Genomic DNA, 20,990 nt, shown 5'->3' on the forward strand with positions numbered 1-20,990 from the left:
GAATAAAAATCTTCATTATTGGCTGTTTAAAAAACTTTCTTGGTGTACAATTACCTATCATGGTTGTATTTTCTGAAAAAATTATATTGTTGGATATACATGAAATGTACAAAGATACGAAAATTAGCGACATCAATCAACCAAACTTGTAAGAGATTTATTAGGACCCGACACTCCAAACCACACTTTAAGTAGATATGTTTTTTGCATAGAGCAGATTAATATCTGATTTGAATTATGCAAGTAGTTGTAGAGTGTTTCGGCTATTAAGAAGCCTCATCAGGGGTCACGGACATAAATCATGGTGTTTGTTTTAGGTGAGACCGGATTATCTCGTCACCTATATTCTTGTGTTTGCTGTAAGCAATGATTGGTTGAGAATTAAATAAAGTTTTGCATTCTGGATTTCTAAGAATGGTGTTCCAATATTTTAGAATTCGTTTTTTCAGTCCTTTAACGCAAGGGTTAAATTTAGTAACCAGTACTGTAGGGTTACGTAATGACTGTTCTTTAGTCTTTTTGATGATGAGTTTTGATCGGTTTGTGTTGACCGTTTCCTTGATAATAGGATCAATTTCCGAAGTAGAGTAGCCTCGCTTTGATAAGTGCGTCTTGAAGTCATTAAGTGTTGCATGTAATATTTCAGGGTCAGTGGTGTTTCTTGCATGTCTAATGCATTCTCCTTTAATGAATCCTTTAAACACAGCTGGGCTATGAGCGCTCTGTCTGTGTAGATACTGAAAGTTATTTGTTGGTTTGATAAACGACTTGATATCAAGTTTGTTAAAATTTTGAAATTTCTGTCCTTTATAAACTGTAGTATCAAGGAAGTTGACAGCAGATGGAGAAATTTCAAATGTAAATCTTAGATGCTTGTGACAGTGATTGCCGATATTAAAGAATTCTTCTATCTCTGGTTGCGTTCCATTGAATATTATGAAACCGTCATCACGGTATCTGCCGTGGAAGACAATTTTGCTGGCATGACGAAATTGTGCCATTATATGCTTTGTGATTTGATACATTCTGATGTCACAGATCTCTGGACTGGGGACTGCCCCCATACTTGCTCCTATTATTTGTTTGTAATATTTTCCGTCGAATTCAAAGTAATTGTTTTCCAAGACGCATTTCAGTAAGAAGTTTAGATCCTCAGGGTCCGGATATGGAATGTCTAATTGCGTTTTATTGGCCTGTGTGTAAGCCTCATTTACTGATGAGAGAAGTTCGTTGAATTCCATGTTTGTGTACATGCTCGTCACATCATAAGTAATTAATAATGCGTTTGTTGGCAATGTGAGGCCTTCGATTTTGGTGATAAAGTCCGTAGTGTCTTTGATATAAGTTGATTGTTTTTGTACAATGGGTACAAGAAAGTAATCGCAATATTGTCCTATTTTCCTCGTTGGCGTATCGCATTGCGAGATAATTGGTCTACCAGGTGGTAATTTCCTAATGCTGCACTGACCGTTTATTAGAGCATTGTAAATGTTTGCTGGTATTTTGTGGGTTTTCGGTAAAAGGTACAAATGCCCACATTTGAGTGAAGGTTTTTTGTCATTAAGAAATTTGTAAGTTTCTTTGTCCAGTGACCCATTTGAATGCATTGCGGCAAGTTTATTTTGAATGTTTTCATGCAGTTTGAGCATGTTGGGTTCAGATACTTGCATATAGTGTTTAGATTGCAGTTGGCTTTGTGCTTCTAAGACATACTGGTCTTTGTTCATGATGACAATTGTGTTGCTTTTATCTGCTTTTTTAATAACAATGTCGTTGTTATTTTTAAGAGATAAAATAGCTTCTCTTTCAGCATTTGAGATGTTTGATCTCTTTTTTGCAATTTCCAAAGAGGAAAGTTCCAATTTTGTTTTATCTATATATTCCTCGAGTTCGCTGCATGTAAATGGCGGTTTGTAGCCAGATTTTGTGTTAAAGGGGTGAATGGCATTGTCGTCTCCGGTATCAAAGTGGAATTTGCATCTGAGTTTCCTGGCAAATTCTTCAAAATCTTTGAGCAGCAGGCTTTTAGCATTGTCGCTTTTAGGCGTTGGAATAAATTTTAAGCCTTTGCTTAGAACTGAGAGTTCATGTTGGGATAAGTTGTATCTTGATAGATTTAGAACAAACTTTCCCCCTGTGGCCGTAGTTTCCTTGCAGTGAGCTTTAACTCCCCGTAAATAATTACGAGTGCGTTTAGCATTTTTGCATTGTTTACTCCGTCTATTTATTCGTCGAGCCATTCAAATAGAGGAGCAGTAGGTGGTAAATATATTGTATATAGCGAGGCGCTATAGATCAACAATGAGTATTTCGATGAGATAATGAATCCGTCTAATTATCAATAAGTGTTGATAGATTAGAGGATAAGAAGAGTATGTGGCTATAAGAAACCGATAGTCAGATTCCGATGATTCGTTATGGTCACGTGCAAGGGGCGGTGTTTGTTTAAGAGCTGGTCCAATGGGTGGCTAATGCACACCAATTTTATAGTAATTAAATCCTGTGGATCTTAAGCCGTCTGATATACATAGTGTCATAAAAAGAGGCTAAAATAAAGATCCGTCTTAATATCATATGATGATAATAAGAGGATTAATATTTCACATGACTGTCCAAATCCTGAATGAATTCTTCCTGGTTTAAGCTGATCTGGTCCTTCAATATATCCTAGTATTCACAATCTGATATTCTCGTGGTTTTCTTGCATTGGTACAAAGTAATTGAATGAAGGGCACTATTGTATGTGTATACTTGAGCAAGCCGAAGTATTTGATTATAAGAGAAGCGTAAAAGACGATCTTTGAAGTAGCAGTTCAATCCTTTACAAACATGTGCTGATTTGGTAAAGGAAGTGCTGGTAATAAAATGTCTTAGAAGACAATAGAAGCAAAGAGTGTGGCCGGATTGTTGGATGACCAAATAAACCACACAAGTCGATCGCTGTCCAAGGGAGGGCGATGCACGGGATGATGCCGGTGGGACATTGTCCCTAGTCAAAGTGTGAAAATTAGCGACATCAATCAACCAAACTTGTAAGAGATTTATTAGGACCCGACACTCCAAACCACACTTTAAGTAGATATGTTTTTTGCATAGAGCAGATTAATATCTGATTTGAATTATGCAAGTAGTTGTAGAGTGTTTCGGCTATTAAGAAGCCTCATCAGGGGTCACGGACATAAATCATGGTGTTTGTTTTAGGTGAGACCGGATTATCTCGTCACCTATATTCTTGTGTTTGCTGTAAGCAATGATTGGTTGAGAATTAAATAAAGTTTTGCATTCTGGATTTCTAAGAATGGTGTTCCAATATTTTAGAATTCGTTTTTTCAGTCCTTTAACGCAAGGGTTAAATTTAGTAACCAGTACTGTAGGGTTACGTAATGACTGTTCTTTAGTCTTTTTGATGATGAGTTTTGATCGGTTTGTGTTGACCGTTTCCTTGATAATAGGATCAATTTCCGAAGTAGAGTAGCCTCGCTTTGATAAGTGCGTCTTGAAGTCATTAAGTGTTGCATGTAATATTTCAGGGTCAGTGGTGTTTCTTGCATGTCTAATGCATTCTCCTTTAATGAATCCTTTAAACACAGCTGGGCTATGAGCGCTCTGTCTGTGTAGATACTGAAAGTTATTTGTTGGTTTGATAAACGACTTGATATCAAGTTTGTTAAAATTTTGAAATTTCTGTCCTTTATAAACTGTAGTATCAAGGAAGTTGACAGCAGATGGAGAAATTTCAAATGTAAATCTTAGATGCTTGTGACAGTGATTGCCGATATTAAAGAATTCTTCTATCTCTGGTTGCGTTCCATTGAATATTATGAAACCGTCATCACGGTATCTGCCGTGGAAGACAATTTTGCTGGCATGACGAAATTGTGCCATTATATGCTTTGTGATTTGATACATTCTGATGTCACAGATCTCTGGACTGGGGACTGCCCCCATACTTGCTCCTATTATTTGTTTGTAATATTTTCCGTCGAATTCAAAGTAATTGTTTTCCAAGACGCATTTCAGTAAGAAGTTTAGATCCTCAGGGTCCGGATATGGAATGTCTAATTGCGTTTTATTGGCCTGTGTGTAAGCCTCATTTACTGATGAGAGAAGTTCGTTGAATTCCATGTTTGTGTACATGCTCGTCACATCATAAGTAATTAATAATGCGTTTGTTGGCAATGTGAGGCCTTCGATTTTGGTGATAAAGTCCGTAGTGTCTTTGATATAAGTTGATTGTTTTTGTACAATGGGTACAAGAAAGTAATCGCAATATTGTCCTATTTTCCTCGTTGGCGTATCGCATTGCGAGATAATTGGTCTACCAGGTGGTAATTTCCTAATGCTGCACTGACCGTTTATTAGAGCATTGTAAATGTTTGCTGGTATTTTGTGGGTTTTCGGTAAAAGGTACAAATGCCCACATTTGAGTGAAGGTTTTTTGTCATTAAGAAATTTGTAAGTTTCTTTGTCCAGTGACCCATTTGAATGCATTGCGGCAAGTTTATTTTGAATGTTTTCATGCAGTTTGAGCATGTTGGGTTCAGATACTTGCATATAGTGTTTAGATTGCAGTTGGCTTTGTGCTTCTAAGACATACTGGTCTTTGTTCATGATGACAATTGTGTTGCTTTTATCTGCTTTTTTAATAACAATGTCGTTGTTATTTTTAAGAGATAAAATAGCTTCTCTTTCAGCATTTGAGATGTTTGATCTCTTTTTTGCAATTTCCAAAGAGGAAAGTTCCAATTTTGTTTTATCTATATATTCCTCGAGTTCGCTGCATGTAAATGGCGGTTTGTAGCCAGATTTTGTGTTAAAGGGGTGAATGGCATTGTCGTCTCCGGTATCAAAGTGGAATTTGCATCTGAGTTTCCTGGCAAATTCTTCAAAATCTTTGAGCAGCAGGCTTTTAGCATTGTCGCTTTTAGGCGTTGGAATAAATTTTAAGCCTTTGCTTAGAACTGAGAGTTCATGTTGGGATAAGTTGTATCTTGATAGATTTAGAACAAACTTTCCCCCTGTGGCCGTAGTTTCCTTGCAGTGAGCTTTAACTCCCCGTAAATAATTACGAGTGCGTTTAGCATTTTTGCATTGTTTACTCCGTCTATTTATTCGTCGAGCCATTCAAATAGAGGAGCAGTAGGTGGTAAATATATTGTATATAGCGAGGCGCTATAGATCAACAATGAGTATTTCGATGAGATAATGAATCCGTCTAATTATCAATAAGTGTTGATAGATTAGAGGATAAGAAGAGTATGTGGCTATAAGAAACCGATAGTCAGATTCCGATGATTCGTTATGGTCACGTGCAAGGGGCGGTGTTTGTTTAAGAGCTGGTCCAATGGGTGGCTAATGCACACCAATTTTATAGTAATTAAATCCTGTGGATCTTAAGCCGTCTGATATACATAGTGTCATAAAATGAGGCTAAAATAAAGATCCGTCTTAATATCATATGATGATAATAAGAGGATTAATATTTCACATGACTGTCCAAATCCTGAATGAATTCTTCCTGGTTTAAGCTGATCTGGTCCTTCAATATATCCTAGTATTCACAATCTGATATTCTCGTGGTTTTCTTGCATTGGTACAAAGTAATTGAATGAAGGGCACTATTGTATGTGTATACTTGAGCAAGCCGAAGTATTTGATTATAAGAGAAGCGTAAAAGACGATCTTTGAAGTAGCAGTTCAATCCTTTACAAACATGTGCTGATTTGGTAAAGGAAGTGCTGGTAATAAAATGTCTTAGAAGACAATAGAAGCAAAGAGTGTGGCCGGATTGTTGGATGACCAAATAAACCACACAAGTCGATCGCTGTCCAAGGGAGGGCGATGCACGGGATGATGCCGGTGGGACATTGTCCCTAGTCAAAGTGTGAAAATTAGCGACATCAATCAACCAAACTTGTAAGAGATTTATTAGGACCCGACACTCCAAACCACACTTTAAGTAGATATGTTTTTTGCATAGAGCAGATTAATATCTGATTTGAATTATGCAAGTAGTTGTAGAGTGTTTCGGCTATTAAGAAGCCTCATCAGGGGTCACGGACATAAATCATGGTGTTTGTTTTAGGTGAGACCGGATTATCTCGTCACCTATATTCTTGTGTTTGCTGTAAGCAATGATTGGTCCTTTGCAAGTTAAATGTAACCAGTAAACGTAAAGTTTTGCATTCTGGATTTCTAAGAATGGTGTTCCAATATTTTAGAATTCGTTTTTTCATCCTTTAACGCAAGGGTTAAATTTAGTAACCAGTACTGTAGGTCCTTTAACGCAAGGGTTAAATTTAGTAACCAGTACTGTAGGGTTACGTAATGACTGTTCTTTAGTCTTTTTGATGATGAGTTTTGATCGGTTTGTGTTGACCGTTTCCTTGATAATAGGATCAATTTCCGAAGTAGAGTAGCCTCGCTTTGATAAGTGCGTCTTGAAGTCATTAAGTGTTGCATGTAATATTTCAGGGTCAGTGGTGTTTCTTGCATGTCTAATGCATTCTCCTTTAATGAATCCTTTAAACACAGCTGGGCTATGAGCGCTCTGTCTGTGTAGATACTGAAAGTTATTTGTTGGTTTGATAAACGACTTGATATCAAGTTTGTTAAAATTTTGAAATTTCTGTCCTTTATAAACTGTAGTATCAAGGAAGTTGACAGCAGATGGAGAAATTTCAAATGTAAATCTTAGATGCTTGTGACAGTGATTGCCGATATTAAAGAATTCTTCTATCTCTGGTTGCGTTCCATTGAATATTATGAAACCGTCATCACGGTATCTGCCGTGGAAGACAATTTTGCTGGCATGACGAAATTGTGCCATTATATGCTTTGTGATTTGATACATTCTGATGTCACAGATCTCTGGACTGGGGACTGCCCCCATACTTGCTCCTATTATTTGTTTGTAATATTTTCCGTCGAATTCAAAGTAATTGTTTTCCAAGACGCATTTCAGTAAGAAGTTTAGATCCTCAGGGTCCGGATATGGAATGTCTAATTGCGTTTTATTGGCCTGTGTGTAAGCCTCATTTACTGATGAGAGAAGTTCGTTGAATTCCATGTTTGTGTACATGCTCGTCACATCATAAGTAATTAATAATGCGTTTGTTGGCAATGTGAGGCCTTCGATTTTGGTGATAAAGTCCGTAGTGTCTTTGATATAAGTTGATTGTTTTTGTACAATGGGTACAAGAAAGTAATCGCAATATTGTCCTATTTTCCTCGTTGGCGTATCGCATTGCGAGATAATTGGTCTACCAGGTGGTAATTTCCTAATGCTGCACTGACCGTTTATTAGAGCATTGTAAATGTTTGCTGGTATTTTGTGGGTTTTCGGTAAAAGGTACAAATGCCCACATTTGAGTGAAGGTTTTTTGTCATTAAGAAATTTGTAAGTTTCTTTGTCCAGTGACCCATTTGAATGCATTGCGGCAAGTTTATTTTGAATGTTTTCATGCAGTTTGAGCATGTTGGGTTCAGATACTTGCATATAGTGTTTAGATTGCAGTTGGCTTTGTGCTTCTAAGACATACTGGTCTTTGTTCATGATGACAATTGTGTTGCTTTTATCTGCTTTTTTAATAACAATGTCGTTGTTATTTTTAAGAGATAAAATAGCTTCTCTTTCAGCATTTGAGATGTTTGATCTCTTTTTTGCAATTTCCAAAGAGGAAAGTTCCAATTTTGTTTTATCTATATATTCCTCGAGTTCGCTGCATGTAAATGGCGGTTTGTAGCCAGATTTTGTGTTAAAGGGGTGAATGGCATTGTCGTCTCCGGTATCAAAGTGGAATTTGCATCTGAGTTTCCTGGCAAATTCTTCAAAATCTTTGAGCAGCAGGCTTTTAGCATTGTCGCTTTTAGGCGTTGGAATAAATTTTAAGCCTTTGCTTAGAACTGAGAGTTCATGTTGGGATAAGTTGTATCTTGATAGATTTAGAACAAACTTTCCCCCTGTGGCCGTAGTTTCCTTGCAGTGAGCTTTAACTCCCCGTAAATAATTACGAGTGCGTTTAGCATTTTTGCATTGTTTACTCCGTCTATTTATTCGTCGAGCCATTCAAATAGAGGAGCAGTAGGTGGTAAATATATTGTATATAGCGAGGCGCTATAGATCAACAATGAGTATTTCGATGAGATAATGAATCCGTCTAATTATCAATAAGTGTTGATAGATTAGAGGATAAGAAGAGTATGTGGCTATAAGAAACCGATAGTCAGATTCCGATGATTCGTTATGGTCACGTGCAAGGGGCGGTGTTTGTTTAAGAGCTGGTCCAATGGGTGGCTAATGCACACCAATTTTATAGTAATTAAATCCTGTGGATCTTAAGCCGTCTGATATACATAGTGTCATAAAATGAGGCTAAAATAAAGATCCGTCTTAATATCATATGATGATAATAAGAGGATTAATATTTCACATGACTGTCCAAATCCTGAATGAATTCTTCCTGGTTTAAGCTGATCTGGTCCTTCAATATATCCTAGTATTCACAATCTGATATTCTCGTGGTTTTCTTGCATTGGTACAAAGTAATTGAATGAAGGGCACTATTGTATGTGTATACTTGAGCAAGCCGAAGTATTTGATTATAAGAGAAGCGTAAAAGACGATCTTTGAAGTAGCAGTTCAATCCTTTACAAACATGTGCTGATTTGGTAAAGGAAGTGCTGGTAATAAAATGTCTTAGAAGACAATAGAAGCAAAGAGTGTGGCCGGATTGTTGGATGACCAAATAAACCACACAAGTCGATCGCTGTCCAAGGGAGGGCGATGCACGGGATGATGCCGGTGGGACATTGTCCCTAGTCAAAGTGTGAAAATTAGCGACATCAATCAACCAAACTTGTAAGAGATTTATTAGGACCCGACACTCCAAACCACACTTTAAGTAGATATGTTTTTTGCATAGAGCAGATTAATATCTGATTTGAATTATGCAAGTAGTTGTAGAGTGTTTCGGCTATTAAGAAGCCTCATCAGGGGTCACGGACATAAATCATGGTGTTTGTTTTAGGTGAGACCGGATTATCTCGTCACCTATATTCTTGTGTTTGCTGTAAGCAATGATTGGTTGAGAATAAATAAAGTTTTGCATTCTGGATTTCTAAGAATGGTGTTCCAATATTTTAGAATTCGTTTTTTCAGTCCTTTAACGCAAGGGTTAAATTTAGTAACCAGTACTGTAGGGTTACGTAATGACTGTTCTTTAGTCTTTTTGATGATGAGTTTTGATCGGTTTGTGTTGACCGTTTCCTTGATAATAGGATCAATTTCCGAAGTAGAGTAGCCTCGCTTTGATAAGTGCGTCTTGAAGTCATTAAGTGTTGCATGTAATATTTCAGGGTCAGTGGTGTTTCTTGCATGTCTAATGCATTCTCCTTTAATGAATCCTTTAAACACAGCTGGGCTATGAGCGCTCTGTCTGTGTAGATACTGAAAGTTATTTGTTGGTTTGATAAACGACTTGATATCAAGTTTGTTAAAATTTTGAAATTTCTGTCCTTTATAAACTGTAGTATCAAGGAAGTTGACAGCAGATGGAGAAATTTCAAATGTAAATCTTAGATGCTTGTGACAGTGATTGCCGATATTAAAGAATTCTTCTATCTCTGGTTGCGTTCCATTGAATATTATGAAACCGTCATCACGGTATCTGCCGTGGAAGACAATTTTGCTGGCATGACGAAATTGTGCCATTATATGCTTTGTGATTTGATACATTCTGATGTCACAGATCTCTGGACTGGGGACTGCCCCCATACTTGCTCCTATTATTTGTTTGTAATATTTTCCGTCGAATTCAAAGTAATTGTTTTCCAAGACGCATTTCAGTAAGAAGTTTAGATCCTCAGGGTCCGGATATGGAATGTCTAATTGCGTTTTATTGGCCTGTGTGTAAGCCTCATTTACTGATGAGAGAAGTTCGTTGAATTCCATGTTTGTGTACATGCTCGTCACATCATAAGTAATTAATAATGCGTTTGTTGGCAATGTGAGGCCTTCGATTTTGGTGATAAAGTCCGTAGTGTCTTTGATATAAGTTGATTGTTTTTGTACAATGGGTACAAGAAAGTAATCGCAATATTGTCCTATTTTCCTCGTTGGCGTATCGCATTGCGAGATAATTGGTCTACCAGGTGGTAATTTCCTAATGCTGCACTGACCGTTTATTAGAGCATTGTAAATGTTTGCTGGTATTTTGTGGGTTTTCGGTAAAAGGTACAAATGCCCACATTTGAGTGAAGGTTTTTTGTCATTAAGAAATTTGTAAGTTTCTTTGTCCAGTGACCCATTTGAATGCATTGCGGCAAGTTTATTTTGAATGTTTTCATGCAGTTTGAGCATGTTGGGTTCAGATACTTGCATATAGTGTTTAGATTGCAGTTGGCTTTGTGCTTCTAAGACATACTGGTCTTTGTTCATGATGACAATTGTGTTGCTTTTATCTGCTTTTTTAATAACAATGTCGTTGTTATTTTTAAGAGATAAAATAGCTTCTCTTTCAGCATTTGAGATGTTTGATCTCTTTTTTGCAATTTCCAAAGAGGAAAGTTCCAATTTTGTTTTATCTATATATTCCTCGAGTTCGCTGCATGTAAATGGCGGTTTGTAGCCAGATTTTGTGTTAAAGGGGTGAATGGCATTGTCGTCTCCGGTATCAAAGTGGAATTTGCATCTGAGTTTCCTGGCAAATTCTTCAAAATCTTTGAGCAGCAGGCTTTTAGCATTGTCGCTTTTAGGCGTTGGAATAAATTTTAAGCCTTTGCTTAGAACTGAGAGTTCATGTTGGGATAAGTTGTATCTTGATAGATTTAGAACAAACTTTCCCCCTGTGGCCGTAGTTTCCTTGCAGTGAGCTTTAACTCCCCGTAAATAATTACGAGTGCGTTTAGCATTTTTGCATTGTTTACTCCGTCTATTTATTCGTCGAGCCATTCAAATAGAGGAGCAGTAGGTGGTAAATATATTGTATATAGCGAGGCGCTATAGATCAACAATGAGTATTTCGATGAGATAATGAATCCGTCTAATTATCAATAAGTGTTGATAGATTAGAGGATAAGAAGAGTATGTGGCTATAAGAAACCGATAGTCAGATTCCGATGATTCGTTATGGTCACGTGCAAGGGGCGGTGTTTGTTTAAGAGCTGGTCCAATGGGTGGCTAATGCACACCAATTTTATAGTAATTAAATCCTGTGGATCTTAAGGGAAAAAGCCGTCTGATATACATAGTGTCATAAAATGAGGCTGTAATAGATTCGTCTTAATACAAATATGATGATAATAAGAGGATTATATATTCAACTGTCCAAATCCTGAAAAATTCTTCCTGGTTTAAGCTGATCTGGTCCTTCAATATATTTAGTATTCACAATCTGATATGACTCGTGGTTTTCTTGCATTGGTACAAAGTAATTGAATGAAGGGAATTTTGTGTAATACTTCTTATATTTATTTCAAACATTAATATTTTTGCTTTAAAAGAAAATATTTACATATCCTATGATTTGGTAAATAATAAAATGAGGAAGAAATGATGTTGATACTTACCATATTTACCAGAAATCAATTTTGATTTTCGACCTTATACTTCCAATATACATGTATGAAATTTGAGGCCTGGTTGGAATCTGTGGAAAATTGCACATCAATATATTCCTGTGATGAAATTTATACAGTTGTCACTGTAATGAATAAAATATTTATAAAATAACATGATTTTGTTTTTTGATGTTAATAAAATGATATAAAGTCATAATTGTGTCAATTAGGGGTAAATAAAGAAAAAATCCAAAATTTGTAATTAATTTGCATAGCTAATGAAAAGTAAATTGTTTGAGACTCTGATATACTAAATGATCTAACCCCTCCTAATAAGTGATGAAAGACACGGACATAAATCATTGTTTGTTTATAGCATTATCTGATATATTAAAGTTTTGTTTACAATTAATTCAGACAAGAGAAAATTAATACTTTTGATAACAAATCAAAAAATGATAGTCTTATACAGTACAACCATAATCTACATTATTGAATTTTCAGATTAATTTGTAAACAATTAAGAAATGTAAACCCCAAAATGTACACCACAATAAGTAGACTGAAAAGTTAATAAATGAAGCAAATGTACAGTCTGTCCGACAAAATATATCGGGTCAGGGTTGTTTCTTGCATGTCTAATGCTTCTTCTTATAATCCTGGGCTATATACTCAATAAAGTTAGTCAAATTAAGCATTTGATAAAGAAAACAGTCAAAAAAATTACCAAATTACATATCTTCTATGGCCAAATGTTTAAAAAGTTGACAGTCAAGGTTGGAATACAAATGTAATTCATGTAAATTGTACATGCAGATTCCAATAATTCAAGAAAACAAAATCAGAAAGGTCACAATAATTAAATTATATCATGTTGAAATTCTACATATTTGGTTAGCTAGTCTGGAAGACAAGTCTAAGCAGAAAATGAGTTGCAGAGAAAGTCACCATTATGGAATGAAAACACATACCTTTGTGATTAGCTACAATATACAAACAACCAAACTACAAACTGATCCCCCCGCAGTCAAAGGGAGGCAACAGAGGATCACATATTTACCGACATGATACGTCAATTCAAAGTAATTGACCTCCTTTCACATGAACACCACGAAACGAACAAGGGTCCGATATAAATTATTCGTTTTAGATACCTGTGTGTAAGTCATTTACGTATGAAGAAACGTTAATTCCAAAAATTAACACCGTCACATCATACAGTAATTAAAAGCACACATATACAGCAAATCATATAAATACACAATTACATTGTACATGTAAAATACATACATAAATTTATGAATACATACAAACATTTATTATAAGATCAATGATAATTAATTACCTTTCTTCCAAGTCAACTACACATTTTTTTACCAATTTCCATCCTCTGTACCCCCCCCCCCCCCCATCCCCCCCCCAATCTCTACAAAAGACCCAAAATCACCTCTAACCCTAATTCCACAGACAAATAATTCAAATTTTTGCTAATTTTTCTCTCGAAATGTCTTCAATATTCAAATAAATTGCTAAAAATAACTTTTCATGACTTTCACTTAGACTTTACTTATGAAAAAATGTTTGCTGGTATTTTAATGGGGGAAAAGTACCAATTAATTTCCCAGAACTTTATAAGGTTTTTTGCCCTCCAAGAAATTTGTAATTCCCGTTCAAACAAATCATTGGTATTATTTTGAAAGTTCGTTCTAAGCACTTTTCAATAGGTCAAATTTGCAGTTACTTACAGAGATCGGCAGTAAATGACACCCTGCCAAAAATATCAATCCCCACTCCTACAATCTCCCATGGTATTTCTAGAATTTTTGTTATTATCCTCATTTATTTCAAACATTAATATTTTTTTTAAAATGAAAATATTTCATCTTTCAATTCAGATCAGGTAAAGCCTACCCATTTATTACTCTGCTTCATCTTGTTCAACCAGGAAATGATGTCAAAATCTGGGTCTTTGGTGCTCTTTTTCCTTTAAGCCGTCTGATATACATAGTGTCATAAAATGAGGCTAAAATAAAGATCTGTCTTAATATCATATGATGATAATAAGAGGATTAGTATTTCACATGACTGTCCAAATCTTGAATGAATTCTTCCTGGTTTAAGCTGATCTGGTCCTTCAATATATCCTAGTATTCACAATCTGATATTCTCGTGGTTTTCTTGCATTGGTACAAAGTAATTGAATGAAAGGCACTATTGTATGTGTATACTTGAGCAAGCCGAAGTATTTGATTATAAGAGAATAAAAGACGATCTTTGAAGTAGCAGTTCAATCCTTTACAAACATGTGCTGATTTGGTAAAGGAAGTGCTGGTAATAAAATGTCTTAGAAGACAATAGAAGCAAAGAGTGTGGCCGGATTGTTGGATGACCAAATAAACCACACAAGTCGATCGCTGTCCAAGGGAGGGCGATGCACGGGATGATGCCGGTGGGTTGTCCCTAGTCAAAGTGTGAAAATTAGCGACATCAATCAACCAAACTTGTAAGAGATTTATTAGGACCCGACACTCCAAACCACACTTTAAGTAGATATGTTTTTTGCATAGAGCAGATTAATATCTGATTTGAATTATGCAAGTAGTTGTAGAGTGTTTCGGCTATTAAGAAGCCTCATCAGGGGTCACGGACATAAATCATGGTGTTTGTTTTAGGTGAGACCGGATTATCTCGTCACCTATATTCTTGTGTTTGCTGTAAGCAATGATTGGTTGAGAATTAAATAAAGTTTTGCATTCTGGATTTCTAAGAATGGTGTTCCAATATTTTAGAATTCGTTTTTTCAGTCCTTTAACGCAAGGGTTAAATTTAGTAACCAGTACTGTAGGGTTACGTAATGACTGTTCTTTAGTCTTTTTGATGATGAGTTTTGATCGGTTTGTGTTGACCGTTTCCTTGATAATAGGATCAATTTCCGAAGTAGAGTAGCCTCGCTTTGATAAGTGCGTCTTGAAGTCATTAAGTGTTGCATGTAATATTTCAGGGTCAGTGGTGTTTCTTGCATGTCTAATGCATTCTCCTTTAATGAATCCTTTAAACACAGCTGGGCTATGAGCGCTCTGTCTGTGTAGATACTGAAAGTTATTTGTTGGTTTGATAAACGACTTGATATCAAGTTTGTTAAAATTTTGAAATTTCTGTCCTTTATAAACTGTAGTATCAAGGAAGTTGACAGCAGATGGAGAAATTTCAAATGTAAATCTTAGATGCTTGTGACAGTGATTGCCGATATTAAAAAATTCTTCTATCCCTGGTTGCGTTCCATTGAATATTATGAAACCGTGTGAAAATTAGCGACATCAATCAACCAAACTTGTAAGAGATTTATTAGGACCCGACACTCCAAACCACACTTTAAGTAGATATGTTTTTTGCATAGAGCAGATTAATATCTGATTTGAATTATGCAAGTAGTTGTAGAGTGTTTCGGCTATAAAGAAGCCTCATCAGGGGTCACGGACATAAATCATGGTGTTTGTTTTAGGTGAGACCGGATTATCTCGTCACCTATATTCTTGTGTTTGCTGTAAGCAATGATTGGTTGAGAATTAAATAAAGTTTTGCATTCTGGATTTCTAAGAATGGTGTTCCAATATTTTAGAATTCGTTTTTTCAGTCCTTTAACGCAAGGGTTAAATTTAGTAACCAGTACTGTAGGGTTACGTAATGACTGTTCTTTAGTCTTTTTGATGATGAGTTTTGATCGGTTTGTGTTGACCGTTTCCTTGATAATAGGATCAATTTCCGAAGTAGAGTAGCCTCGCTTTGATAAGTGCGTCTTGAAGTCATTAAGTGTTGCATGTAATATTTCAGGGTCAGTGGTGTTTCTTGCATGTCTAATGCATTCTCCTTTAATGAATCCCTTAAACACAGCTTACAAATTGCATGAAAACATTCAAAATAAACTTGCCGAAATGCATTCAAATGGGTCACTGGACAAAGAAACTTACAAATTTCTAAATGACAAAAAACCTTCACTCAGATGTGGGCATTTATACCTTTTACCGAAAACCCACAAAATACCAGCAAACATTTACAATGCTCTAATAAACGGCCAGTGCAGCATTAGGAAATTACCACCTGGTAGACCAATTATCTCGCAATGCGATACGCCAACGAGGAAAATAGGACAATATTGCGATTACTTTCTTGTACCCATTGTACAAAAACAATCAACTTATATCAAAGACACTACGGACTTTATCACCAAAATCGAAGGCCTCACATTGCCAACAAACGCATTATTAATTACTTATGATGTGACGAGCATGTACACAAACATGGAATTCAACGAACTTCTCTCATCAGTAAATGAGGCTTACACACAGGCCAATAAAACGCAATTAGACATTCCATATCCGGACCCTGAGGATCTAAACTTCTTACTGAAATGCGTCTTGGAAAACAATTACTTTGAATTCGATGGAAAATATTACAAACAAGTAATAGGAGCAAGTATGGGGGCAGTCCCCAGTCCAGAGATCTGTGACATCAGAATGTATCAAATCACAAAGCATATAATGGCACAATTTCGTCATGCCAGCAAAATTGTCTTCCACGGCAGATACCGTGATGACGGTTTCATAATATTCAATGGAACGCAACCAGAGATAGAAGAATTCTTTAATATCGGCAATCACTGTCACAAGCATCTAAGATTTACATTTGAAATTTCTCCATCTGCTGTCAACTTCCTTGATACTACAGTTTATAAAGGACAGAAATTTCAAAATTTTAACAAACTTGATATCAAGTCGTTTATCAAACCAACAAATAACTTTCAGTATCTACACAGACAGAGCGCTCATAGCCCAGCTGTGTTTAAAGGATTCATTAAAGGAGAATGCATTAGACATGCAAGAAATACCACTGACCCTGAAATATTACATGCAACACTTAATGACTTCAAGACGCACTTATCAAAGCGAGGTTACTCTACTTTGGAAATTGATCCTATTATCAAGGAAACGGTCAACACAAACCGATCAAAACTCATCATCAAAAAGACTAAAGAACATTCATTACGTAACCCTACAGTACTGGTTACTAAATTTAACCCTTGCGTTAAAGGACTGAAAAAACGAATTCTGAAATATTGGAACACCATTCTTAGAAATCCAGAATGCAAAACTTTATTTCATTCTCAACCAATCATAGCTTACAGCAAACACAAGAATATAGGTGACGAAATAATCCGGTCTCACCTAAAACAAACACCATGATTTATGTCCGTGACCCCTGATGAGGCTTCTTAATAGCCGAAACACTCTACAACTACTTGCATAATTCAAATCAGATATTAATCTGCTCTATGCAAAAATCATATCTACTAGAAGTGTGGTTTGGAGTGTCGGGTCCTAATAAATCTCTTACAAGTTTGGTTGATTGATGTCGCTAATTTTCACACTGTGGTTGGAGTGTCGGGTCCTAATAAATCTCTTACAAGTTTGGTTGATTGATGTCGCTAATTTTCACACTTTGACTAGGGACAATGTCCCACCGGCATCATCCCGTGCATCGCCCTCCCTTGGACAGCGATCGACTTGTGTGGTTTATTTGGTCATCCAACAATCCGGCCACACTCTTTGCTTCTATTGTCTTCTAAGACATTTTATTACCAGCACTTCCTTTACCAAATCAGCACATGTTTGTAAAGGATTGAGCTGTGACTTTTTAAAGATCGTCTTTTACGCTTCTCTTATAATCAAATACTTCGACTTGCGCAAGTATACACATACAATAGTGCCCTTCCAAACGTTTTACCAGGCAAGAAAACCACGAGAATATCAGACTGTGAATACAAGGATATATTGAAGGACCAGATCAACATAAACCAGGAAGAATTCATTTAGGATTTGGACAGTTATGTGAAATATTAATCCTCTTATTATCATCATATGATATTAAGACGGATCTTTATTTTAGCCTCATTTTATGACACTATGTATATCAGACGACTTAAGATCCACAGGATTTAATTACCATAAAATTGGTGTGCATTAGCCATCCATTGGACCAGCTCTTAAACAAACACCGCCCCTTGCACGTGACCTTAACGAATCACCGGAATCTGACTATCGGCTTCTTAAGCCACATACTCTTCTTATCCTCTAATCTATCAACACTTATTGATAATTAGACGGATTCATTATTTCATCAAAATACTCACTGTTGATCTATAGCGCCTCGCTATATACAATATATTTACCACCTACTGCTCCTCTATTTGAATGGCTCGACGAATAAATAGACGGAGTAAACAATGCAAAAATGCTAAACGCACTCGTAATTATCTACGGGGAGTTAAAGCTCACTGCAAGGAAACTACGGCCACAGGGGGAAAGTTTGTTCTAAATCTTTCAAGATACAACTTATCCCAACATGAACTCTCAGTTCTAAGCAAAGGCTTAAAATTTATTCCAACGCCTAAAAGCGACAATGCTAAAAGCCTGCTGCTCAAAGATTTTGAAGAATTTGCCAGGAAAACTCAGATGCAAATTCCACTTTGATACCGGAGACGACAATGCCATTCACCCCTTTAACACAAAATCTGGCTACAAACCGCCATTTACATGCAGCGAACTCGAGGAATATATAGATAAAACAAAATTGGAACTTTCCTCTTTGGAAATTGCAAAAAAGAGATCAAACATCTCAAATGCTGAAAGAGAAGCTATTTTATCTCTTAAAAATAACAACGACATTGTTATTAAAAAAGCAGATAAAAGCAACACAATTGTCATCATGAACAAAGACCAGTATGTCTTAGAAGCACAAAGCCAACTGCAATCTAAACACTATATGCAAGTATCTGAACCCAACATGCTCAAACTGCATGAAAACATTCAAAATAAACTTGCCGCAATGCATTCAAATGGGTCACTGGACAAAGAAACTTACAAATTTCTTAATGACAAAAAACCTTCACTCAAATGTGGGCATTTATACCTTTTACCGAAAACCCACAAAATACCAGCAAACATTTACAATGCTCTAATAAACGGTCAGTGCAGCATTAGGAAATTACCACCTGGTAGACCAATTATCTCGCAATGCGATACGCCAACGAGGAAAATAGGACAATATTGCGATTACTTTCTTGTACCCATTGTACAAAAACAATCAACTTATATCAAAGACACTACGGACTTTATCACCAAAATCGAAGGCCTCACATTGCCAACAAACGCATTATTAATTACTTATGATGTGACGAGCATGTACACAAACATGGAATTCAACGAACTTCTCTCATCAGTAAATGAGGCTTACACACAGGCCAATAAAACGCAATTAGACATTCCATATCCGGACCCTGAGGATCTAAACTTCTTACTGAAATGCGTCTTGGAAAACAATTACTTTGAATTCGACGGAAAATATTACAAACAAATAATAGGAGCAAGTATGGGGGCAGTCCCCAGTCCAGAGATCTGTGACATCAGAATGTATCAAATCACAAAGCATATAATGGCACAATTTCGTCATGCCAGCAAAATTGTCTTCCACGGCAGATACCGTGATGACGGTTTCATAATATTCAATGGAACGCAACCAGAGATAGAAGAATTCTTTAATATCGGCAATCACTGTCACAAGCATCTAAGATTTACATTTGAAATTTCTCCATCTGCTGTCAACTTCCTTGATACTACAGTTTATAAAGGACAGAAATTTCAAAATTTTAACAAATTTGATATCAAGTCGTTTATCAAACCAACAAATAACTTTCAGTATCTACACAGACAGAGCGCTCATAGCCCAGCTGTGTTTAAAGGATTCATTAAAGGAGAATGCATTAGACATGCAAGAAACACCACTGACCCTGAAATATTACATGCAACACTTAATGACTTCAAGACGCACTTATCAAAGCGAGGTTACTCTACTTCGGAAATTGATCCTATTATCAAGGAAACGGTCAACACAAACCGATCAAAACTCATCATCAAAAAGACTAAAGAACAGTCATTACGTAACCCTACAGTACTGGTTACTAAATTTAACCCTTGCGTTAAAGGACTGAAAAAACGAATTCTAAAATATTGGAACACCATTCTTAGAAATCCAGAATGCAAAACTTTATTTCATTCTCAACCAATCATAGCTTACAGCAAACACAAGAATATAGGTGACAAGATAACCTGGTCTCACCTAATACTAACACCATGATTTATGTCCGTGACCCCTGATGAGGCTTCTTAATAACCAAAACACTCTACAAATACTTGCATAATTCAAATCAGATATTAATCTGCTCTATTACCACACAAAAAACATATCTACTTAAAGTGTGGAAAACAGACTGAAATCTCTATATCTAAACATAATTACTAATAGGTTTTAAATAGCTTCAGAGTGTTCTTTTAAATTATATATGTTTTGTACTTCAAATGAAAGTTTGATGATGACTGGGCTGTCCAATGGTTCTTGAGAGAAAAGTTTTTTTTAGCAACCACTACTTTTGTTTTTATCTCACCTTATTTAAAGGTAACAAATCTATGTGTAGTACAAATGAGAGCACTTGGGCCAAGGATACACTGTGCAAATTTTGATAAATATTGGCCAATGGGTTCTTGAGAAGGGCTCATATTCCAAAAAGTTGATGCACACCACACAAATGGCTAAAGCACTGGCTCTTTGAGTCTTAGGCCATCCTTAAAAAATTGTTTGTTTGGAATTGCCGCCTGAAGGGTTTCAGATACAGGAGGGAGGGAGGGAAATTAATATTTTTTTTTTGAATTGAAGATAAATTTTAATTTTTTGATAAAAATCTCAGTAAAGAGTAAATACATTTTCTGACTTAAAAAAAAAAAGTATCTACCATCAACAAAAATCCTAATTTTACATATATCTGACACTATATTTCAGTGTTTTGTATGGTGTATGTGATATATGTAATGGGCAAAAAAAAAATGATTAGATAAAAAAAATCTTCCTACTTTTGGTCAATAAAATTTGTTCAGGAGGGGGCATTTCAATGAGGTGGGAGGCAATTCCAAACAAACTATAATTTTATTTTGGCCTTAGACTCAGAAGAGCAAAAAAATGTCTGGAAAAGCTAACTTTGATGGAATAACAATGACAGATTGACAGAATGAGGCATGGAAAAAAGGTGACAATATTGCCTTGCATTTTTTATGTTGGAGGCATAAAAAATGATGACAATTTCCCAAAGTACTTTTGATTTTTTCAGTGGGAAAATTTGTATACACTACACTTACCCACAATGACTGCTGAGTTAGGGTTGATGGCAGCTGACCGGGTGTGCGGTGTAGACTTTGGGTCACATGATCTCTGACGGCCAGATCCCAGCACAGAGGTAGAACCACTACAGTATAAAGTTAATACTTCATGTTTATGAACATTAACTTTAAAAAACATTTAAATGTTTTGCAAAGATTTACAACTTT

General features: G+C 36.1%; 1 protein-coding gene across 1 annotated transcript in view; it reads right to left on the bottom strand.

Moving 5' to 3' along the window:
* The window catches only part of LOC134240454 (mutS protein homolog 4-like), a gene marked incomplete at its 5' end in the record, with an annotated part of 38,433 nt that extends 17,525 nt beyond the window's left edge, over window positions 1-20,908 (bottom strand). Inside the window, one exon of the mRNA XM_062722538.1 lies at window positions 20,802-20,908. Coding sequence (XP_062578522.1) covers window positions 20,802-20,908 — 107 coding nt within the window. The remainder of the gene's footprint in view (window positions 1-20,801) is intronic.
* Between the last annotated feature and the right edge of the window lie 82 nt (window positions 20,909-20,990).

The sequence above is a fragment of the Saccostrea cucullata genome, unplaced genomic scaffold, assembly GCF_032062105.1.
Source record: "Saccostrea cucullata isolate Sc308-1 unplaced genomic scaffold, CSIRO_AGI_Scuc_v1 ctg2607, whole genome shotgun sequence".
NCBI classification, from domain to species: domain Eukaryota; kingdom Metazoa; phylum Mollusca; class Bivalvia; order Ostreida; family Ostreidae; genus Saccostrea; species Saccostrea cuccullata.